Source organism: Aplidium turbinatum, chromosome 9 (assembly GCF_918807975.1).
Source record: "Aplidium turbinatum chromosome 9, kaAplTurb1.1, whole genome shotgun sequence".
NCBI classification, from domain to species: Eukaryota; Metazoa; Chordata; class Ascidiacea; order Aplousobranchia; family Polyclinidae; genus Aplidium; species Aplidium turbinatum.
In genome coordinates, this window is record NC_137480.1 from 12,952,970 (window position 1) to 12,962,454 (window position 9,485).

The window sequence follows — 9,485 nt, forward strand, 5'->3', positions numbered from 1 at the left end:
AACTACGTCACCAGACTGGTGCGCAGTACTCAGAGGTGGAATGAACAAGGGCTAGGGTAGCTATACGAAGAGTTTCGGCATCAGCTCCCCAGCCGGAACCCGCCAATCGCCTCAAAAGTGCGACGCGTGTAGATAGTTTTTTGCGCAGTGACTCCAAGTGTCGACGGTACGTGAGTGACCTGTCCAGAGTTATCCCGAAATAAGTAGGTTCGGCACAGTAGGGCAGGCGCTCCCCATCAATGTTGATGTTTATCTCACGCTGTGCCTCCCGGTTGTTAAGGTGGAGGCCGGTTAAAAATCGGTTAAAAAATCAAAAAAAAAATTGATGACGTCATAATGACGTCATCAGTCAAATTATTTTGTGTTTGTTTTGTCTCACTTATTTGTGTGTGCCTTTTAATTAAAAATATGCATAAATCAAATATGTAATTGCAGAAAAATGCCATAAAAAGAGCTGAAACGTGATTTCTGGGGAAATCCCCGATTTGGGGGTGATCACGTGACCCAAAAAGTTGCGGCACCCACTAAAATCAAAGTTGGGTTGATCAACTGCAAAAAAACAACGTGTAACACGTTTAGCCTAAAGATTCCCCTAAGGGCCTGAACTATAAGTTATCCTATGAATACGCGTTTGCTTTTTCAAGTTTCGGGCCCCTAAAATCACCCTGAGTCCAAAATTGGGCGTACCTCGGAACCTCTTGTTAACGCTACTGAACAAAGATGTAAAGTTTCTGTTGGCCAGGGCACGGTAGCCAGTTTCACAATGACCTTATTTGCAGTTATAATGTAGCCTACATAGGCTATATGTTCTTCAGCTCAGTCATAAGCTGTGCCTAACTTACTCAATACTCGGGCAATTTTAATAAAATTGAGCGCTTTTAGACACATTTTTTTTGCCCGCTAAAACGATTTGGTCCCGCGCGGCTATGCCAGCAAGTAGCCTACTGGAAAGCTAAAAGGAAGCTGTCGATTCCAGAAACTCAAGCAAAGAAGAAAGTAAGTAACATTGTAGGTTAAAAATTAAATTAACAAGCCGTCAAACATCACTGCAGTAAACTAGCCTTACGTCACTCATGACTAATAGCCTACACTTCATTTTGTGGAAACTACCTTGCTTGCCACTTTCAAAACATCGTTAGCCTTCTTGCTCAAAATATAGTAGCCTATAATGTCACGTAGTTGTCAGACTGACTTACTATTTGAACAAGAATAACTGATTCTATTTGAATAAGAGTACTGATGAAGCCGCCTTCACGGCGGCGAAAGCTCTACCAATAAATTTTTGTAGTTACCAAACCTGGTTGATTTTTTATTGACTTACTACAGTTGTAGTTGTAGAGATTAGAGAATGAAACACAATCTGCAACATCTGGTCAGGCACGTTGAGAGAAAATCGGTGACACCAATTCTGACGTCATGGCCTGAATATGTCAACAAAAAAGAAGCTTGCCGAGTTGCTTTGAGGTTGTGCAATATTTGAAGCGAAAAAAGTTTCTTATGTGTCTTACCAGTCTGTGACGCCATCTCTTAAGCATTAATAAGTTGAAACACTTTCCATTTGTTCATTTTCGTTGTAGGCTAATTATTGTGAGAACACTAGTCCAATTTCTTAACAATAAGGCAGTAGCCTGCTCATTTGAATCAGACATAAAAAACGTGTCGCAAAGTTCTAAAGTTGTGGTTTACTACCCGGTACTTACATTTTTTGAAAGCTGCAGGCCTATGAAAAAAAATGTTTTTTTTTAAAACAAAATTTGCAACACTATATAAGTAGCTCGAGAGTAGTTGCTATTAAAGCTCAAATCGGCTGTAGATGAAAAGTTATGAATATAGGCTACCATGAGGATTTATAATGCATCGCCCAGTATATTATTGTAAACCGGAAGGCTAGCTGGCTTCACCTCCATGGCTCCACCCTTGTAGGCCTATGTAAGTAACTACTGTATTGATAATGTGGAAGCCTGTCAGACCAATTGTAGTAAGTTAGGTGTAGTGGTTAGAGGGCATTTTGTATGTTCCAGAATATGCGCTTGATCTGCTAATCAAGCTATGGGCCTACTCTAATACTATAGTTTCTAGTGGACGCTTAAAGTAGACTACAGTAATATTACTTTTAGCTACTTGGTAACCATGTGAGTGTGGTACATATATTTGGTGCTGGAAACTGCTGAAAGACATGTTCACCTTCACGCACTAAGTAGTAGTCTATAATTAAATCTGGATTTTTTTTGTCATATTTATATAGTCCGAATTCGTCCTCGAGCTCAAGGCTTCCCAAAGTGGGGGTCGCAGAACGTATACACATTTTACACAAATCACTGCATATTAACATTTATGTACAAGATGCTGTGAAAGTTATTAACTTTATTAGAGTCGTGTACTCAATAGCAAGGCTACCCGTATTTTGTAAATTATTAATATAGGCTACGGTAGTGAGATATGGAATAGGAGTTTAAAATCCTCTTTGCTGGATTGTAAACATGAATTTCAAAACTATAAAGCCAATGCTTTAAAAAGTTATTAGTGTTAAAAAATTAAGTCGTGATTTTTCCAACGGAAAAAAGGTTTAGACTTTGTCCGCCGTTTTTGTAAAGACGTTTTTAGAAAGGCTTTTCAAATTATGGTATATGTGAGGTTTGCTTGAAAAAGGGGAACGAATTTAATTTGTTTTTCCAAGGAGAAAACATCTATGTTTTTACATTGAAATCTAAAGTTGGTGCGTTCATAAAAAAATTAGACATCTAGAAACAAAAGATTGAAAATGAGTTATTTGAAATATTCTCATTTACTGAAAAGTTTTTGACTAACAATGGCGTGGAATCAAACGTTATTAAGCCGCTGGTTATCGACACTTGTCAAGACTGTTGAAAGAGTTCAAAAAGTATTTTCTGCTAGAATTGGACAATACCGATTGAGATTGGATCCAAAACCCATTTGCAATGCAAAAACAAAGTACCGAGCACCTTTCTTTCAAATCTCAGGAAATATTTGCAGATCTATCTTTTGACTTTAAGTTGTGACTTGAATTTTCTGGAAAAAAGTTTCACACTTTCTGGCTTGGCCAACTCACCATTATATGACTTAGCAGTAACCGCACTCCTGCCGTTTGTCTCCACGTGTAAGAGCGTGTCAGTGTTTTCAACGTTGATAAAATACCGTTCCAGCCAGCCAGAATACCGTTCAAGTAACATTGAAACCTCCTTAAGACCAGGATTGACAAACATCGAGCGACGGCTAGACTTGCTTTGTAGCAGAGAGCAGTCGCACCCATCACAGTGAATAAATATGTTTACTTTTTGGTTTTGTTTTCAGCAGGCTGCAAGTAGGCTAGTAGGCTACTAGTAGTAGGCCTAAAGTAGTAGGCTTCGAGTACGAATAGCTTGATTTTAGTTTTCGTTTAAATTAAGCCTTTCAATAAATACCACAAACGTATATTTCGCATTGTTTATCCGTTAAACCATAAAGGATCGCGGAAAATTTTAGGAGATTAAAAGGGGTCGCAAGCAAAAAAATTTTCGAAGCCCAATCTTTGCAAGCAGTTAATGTTGTGTTTCTTTGGGAATTTGAGGTGTCAAAAAGAGCATAAAATGTGTCTATTGCAAATCCAGAGCGATTTATAAAGTTGCCCTAAAGTAGGTTACTGAAACTGCGAATGCAATTTAATGTTAAATCGATGTAATTATTGGGATTATCGGTACTAAAAATTACGTTTTGCCTTGTCTCAAATGTCCTACCTTTTCAGCTTTACAGACATTGTGCTGCGTAAATTTAGAAGTTCATTTATCTAACCGTTTATTTATTAAAGTAAAAATAGTTTTTTTATTCATTGCATGCGGATATGAATCTTCAATCTTTTTGTGGAGCTGAAAAATTGATTGTAAGTTTGCTATTGTATAAGTTTTTGTCGTGTCCAGCTAGGTTAATGCCTAGTGATTGAAAACATACAGTGTATGGGAAGGCAGAGAAGCCAATTTTCGTGTCCACTTTCAACATATCATGGTGTCTTGCCAAAGACCCGGCCTCAACAAGAATTCAACCGACATTCTTTCAAGTACCATGCAGTTTTGGTGACCTATGACGGTGGTTTCATCCAGGGATACCTGGTTTCATCGCGTCTATGCCGACGATCACTGAATGATAAATAACCTAAGTCTATTGATTCACTGTTAATGATAAACTATAAAAGAGTGGATTTAAATTTTTGGCAGAGATGCGACTTTAATTCTTTGGTTTTAAATTATGCTGTGGTTAAAGTTTGGTTGTAATAGGCCACTTTTGTTTAAATATTAGCCTAAAGATTGTGGAAAAGTGATTCATTTCACTTTTTGCGCTATAGCCTCTTCTGCTTTTTGAGTAGGCCTACCGGTAATTTTTTTAACTATTTTTTATGAACCACGTGTTTGCTTTCGACATGGCTTGCTCTTGAAAATTTGTTTGCTTTACTTGTGCATTGACCAACATTAGTTTCAGACAAGCACACGGAAGTGTGATAGGCTACATGCGAATTTACTCTAATTTTCATTCACTAACAGATTGCAATTATTGTATCATAAGATTGTGCACTGTACTGTAGTAGCCTACATACCGTAGCTTATCTTATACTACTATTGATATTTTAGAACATCGACACTGTGTGGAACACATCAAACCCGAGATTCAGTCACTGCTTTGAGCGAACTGTGTTAGACTTAACGCCCTGTACGTTTTTGTTTGTTTTCGGAGTTCCTTATTTTCTCGTTATCCGGAAATCGTACAATTCTTTCATTCCCGTATCAAAACTTTTTCAAGCAAAAACTGTGAGTAAAATCATTTTGCAAATTCAACTGCTGCAATATTGCTTGCACCATGGCCATGCTTGCACTATCAAATTTCATCAGCTTTGCACTGACTTTTTGTTCGTATTAGTGTATGTCACACGTCTTTAATAAGCTGTATATTTCAGACATTCACAGTTGTTTTATGGCTCTTGACATGGGTTGACTTTGGAAGGGGAATGTGGGATTGGACTCACAGAGTAGATATGCCGTTTGTGGATTTAGTGTCGCCTTTGGTGGTTGGTCTTGGAATGGTGTGTGAGATATTCTAGTTCGCCATTGATATATAGCCTCATGTTGCAACCAGAAAAGTATGCAAATAACTTACCAACAACAGAGTAGCCTATAACAGATGTGGGCACATGTGGCTTTTCCACCTTTCTTTCTGAGCTCTTCCAGCTAAACAGCAATTTTCGATTGCACAGTAAACACTAAACACGTTACTCGCAGTGAAATACAGTATAACGTTTATGAACAGACAGCAGGGACATTTTATTACTTTGATTAAAAATCGGTGACAATCTACGTCATAAATTTAGTGAAAGCGATTTTATTTGAATTCAGTGAAATGTATCTTTGCAAATACCGTATATTAAGAAAACAAAAAGGAGATGTCAGACGTTGTGAATCTGTTGTAACTTTGAATGTCAGTTGCCTGCGTGGTTCTTCCATGCAATTCACTCATGAGCTTTGTAGATGGCCTAAATAAGTATTGTCACTCGAGAATAAATTCACATTTTGTGTTTACGTTGCAGGCCATAGCGGCGTTTCATATCAATTATGATCGGTTAAAGGGAGTTCGTTCATCAGGCCTTTTGTCATGTTTTTGGATCTTATACGTTGTTCTTTGGGCTTTTGTTTTCAAAGATCAACTTGACTTACTGATGGATGTCAGGGTTTGTTATTTAATACCAAGTAGACGCATTAAGGAAAAGTGTAGCTCCTGGCTACAGTCGAGGAAGCGCAAATCTGAGCATTCCGTTTTGTAGCGAACATATGCATTTTGTTAACAAACCTACTTCGTCCTTTTGGACATCAGCACCGTGCGAGCCCCATGAAGGGCCATGATGTCGTCCATTAATTTGTGGTATCAAGTTTACGTCCTGTTTCAATAAACGTACTAATTATACTTCGCATTTACTACACTATACTACGTATTCTGTTTAAATAGTTTATCCCCAGACAGAAAATCAGCCCTTTTTTACATTGATTCAACGTCAACAAACGTTGAATCAATGCAATACTGGTTGATTTTCTGTCCGGGTCATTTGGGTCAGAGATAGATCAATGAAATTTGGTCATACAATTGTTATATCACCTATATTTATAATAAAACAATGTTCAGCCATTGTCAGATCGGCAAAAGTGGAGATGTGCAACGTTTTTAATTTCTTATGCTTTCGTCCTTGCCCAGTTCGTGATGTGTTTTTTTGTTGATTCTCCTCCAGCTCTACCATCTACAGTAAGTTAACTCAACTGTAATGAGATGTTTATTGTTTAACGTTTGTTATTTTTGTCACGTAGTCAATTATAGATGTTTTTTCTGTGAAATCATTTAGAGATAACATTGGCTTCATAAATTGTATCTCAACTGAGATCGGTGTTTTTTTCATATGTATTCATTTGTTTTTCTTAGCAAATCACTAGGCTAGTGTCGACAAGATCAGCGAGTGGATGGCAGTTTAATATTTTTACAAAAAATAAATCAAAATATCAGGATCCTTTTGCATCTGACATCTCTAAAGATACTTCATCAAATGAAACGGAAGAAGATCCTAAAAAAGATGTGAAACCACTCCCTGAATCGTCAGCCACTTTTCTATCAAGAATCGTATTTGAATGGTTTAGCAGGTAACTTCTATTTATATCTTTTTATTTATAACCTTTTTTATGTTTTTGTGACTGTCGAAAATGAATTTAACCTAAAAAATGAATTTTTGCATCAAGTTTTACTAAGTTAGGCTACTTATTATATCGATTTTAAGATTTAATTTTTATTTTTATCAAATTATTAGGAGAGTGCTAATTTCGAACGACTTATCGGATTCTTTGTTTAAACCTCGAGGATTGCAGGTTTATAATTTTACTATCTCACAATTGACGACGTTTCCTCCGATTAGCGTACGCATAGAGGCTATTGAAAAGCAGCCAGTCTTCGTTCACATCATTCAACGCACATACACCTTCTGCCTCTTGGATGGATAATAGCAAAACCTTTAATGGTATGGTCTGTGGTCTCTTTCTCAACGTCACAGTCACACGAAGAGGAAGATAATCTATTGATACATTGGTTGCCACCCAATAACTTTTTCTCTTATGGAGTCCTCTGGTGGTTTGTGAGGCTTTGAAATTGCAATCACAAGATTCAAATTACTGGTTCTGACATACGTTTAAATCATGTAAGAAACTAATTTCTTTTTCGTTTTCTTCATCCAGCATAGTGATGATTGGATACAAGCGTCCAATCGTAACCGAGGATCTGTGGGATCTGGATAGAGCTGACAAAGCGGGAAGAGTGTCGAGACATTTCCTTCATGTATGGGAAGCGGAAAAGAAAAGATGTGCGAGGTACTGAGATTAAAATCTAGCTTTTGATTATATGTGTCAATGTTATAAGGTAAAGGTGGTCCGATAATTAATTCAAGTGTTGGGTATGAGAAGATAAAGCTCTCATTGTACTAAGCCCCCGCCATCAATGTTAATTTCCGTAGTTGTATTGGTCTGCTGAACAAAAAGATTAATTTAGTCGTTTGAAAGCTTTTTATTAAATGTTCGAAAAACGTCCTAATACGGTGTTTTTCATCCATGTAGCTACAATAAAAGTTGGCAGTTTGAACATAACACATTTACGCTATGCCGATGATACTGTTTTGTTAGCTGAATCGCAAGAAGATCTCCAAGAAATATTGGACGATGTTAACTCTATTGGAAAAGAATTTAATACCAAAATTAACTCTAAAAAGACCAAATCAATGATAATCTCAAAATCACTAAACATTCCGATACTTCAAACTATAATTGACAATGAAAATTTACCAAAAGTAAAACCTTTTTCCTATCTAGGACATTTAATAACTGAAGATGGGAGGTGTGACCATGAAATTCTAAGGCGGATAGAAATTGCACGAACTACATTTGGAAAAATGAAAAATGTTTTAATCAATCACAGTTTAAATTTAGGAATTCTCCAAAGGATATCAAAATGCTATACAATTCTGAAACTTGGAAAATGCGAGTGCCTAAAATTTCATGGAAACAAAAGATCACTAACGATATAGTATTATCCAAATTCAATTCAAGCAAAATTTCCTCAAAAGAAGAAAATTGAAGTATTTCGGACACACAATGGGGCAAAACTCGTTACAAAAGTCACTAATAGAAAGAAAGATAAACAGTAAAAGAAACAAAGGCAGACCAATATATATTTAGACAACCAACATCTCTAAATGGACAAAGTTAAATTTTAAAAGTGCAGTACGAACAGCTCACGATCGAGAACAATGGCGCATTGTATCCAACCCTCAACACGAAGGAGAAACACAATGATAATTATGAGCTACGAAGTTTATGAAAATTGTCCTTTTCGAAACTTGTTTTCTTGTTCTAAACTCAAATTATCTTCAAAATTTAGTTTATCGAAGTCGTCATAATTTCAAAACTAAAAAGCTATGTGTGATTATGTAATCATAATGCTCAACCCTGTTGTTTGTTGTGCCCTGCCTGTCTTTGGTACAAAAAACAAACTCTCTCCCGAAACTATAAAAAAAGATATCTACGTTGCATTTGATATTAAATTTATTGTGACTACAGTACTAGATTTTGTTCAAATATTCAGAGAAAGTAACGTTTTCAAAACTGTCTACACACTTGATAGTCCACAAATGAAAGAAAATATCAAGTTACCATTATATCCTCAGCTATATATCCCTTCCTGCTAAAACTGTAACACGTATAATTTTCCCATTACCGGTATTTTTTCAGATCTGTCATACAGCATGAAGAAACATCTTCCAACAGTAATCAGGTCGATAGTTCTGATGTGGAAGCTCTCATCTATCAGCCAACAGCAAAAAGTAAAATTGTTTATCCTACTGATATTGCTGTTAATTTATATTTGGTATGTACCTGATTGGTTTTTGTCATCTTCTTTTACTTCCAGTTTGTGAGTTTTTTCCCCACACTTCATTAAGTCCGCAAAGAGATGGACGAGTGGATACTGCGCTTGGCTTCAAACTGTGCAATCCTAGTTATGCTGTTGATATGGAGAGACACCAGAATATACGTTGGATTACACAGCCGCTTACCATTATCAGGGTGCAATAAATTGTAAATGGGGGTAGCCTACACATAGCTGTCAAAACGATGGACAAAAGAAGGGATTGAAAACCTTACGTTTTCATTCCGGGCATTTGATTAACGAAGAATCTTTTGATTTCATGTTTAAGATTTTAATAAATATTTTTCAGAAACTAAAGGGACGCCTTCCTTATTGAAAGTTATGTGCAAAACATTTGGACCTGGTTTGATTGCAAGTATTTTTCTCAAACTTGCAAACGATTGTTTAACCTTTGTTGGTCCACTGCTACTGAGGTAAGTGGATTATAAAAAAACTTTGTTTTTTAATTAATTTGTAATAATACAGCCTGGCATAAGTTATGGCTAACATCAAAT

At 36.5% G+C, this 9,485-nt stretch overlaps 1 protein-coding gene across 1 annotated transcript; it reads left to right on the forward strand.

The window, feature by feature from the left end:
• The first annotated feature begins 3,838 nt into the window (after positions 1 to 3,838).
• LOC145776704 (multidrug resistance-associated protein 1-like) lies at positions 3,839 to 9,137 on the forward strand. The gene is made up of 9 exons (XM_082587933.1): positions 3,839 to 3,877; positions 4,620 to 4,796; positions 4,943 to 5,068; positions 5,570 to 5,710; positions 6,160 to 6,276; positions 6,532 to 6,665; positions 7,251 to 7,382; positions 8,796 to 8,887; positions 8,974 to 9,137. Exons 1-9 carry the CDS (start codon positions 3,839 to 3,841, stop codon positions 9,135 to 9,137), a joined length of 1,122 nt encoding a protein of 373 aa, XP_082444059.1.
• Positions 9,138 to 9,485: the final 348 nt, after the last annotated feature.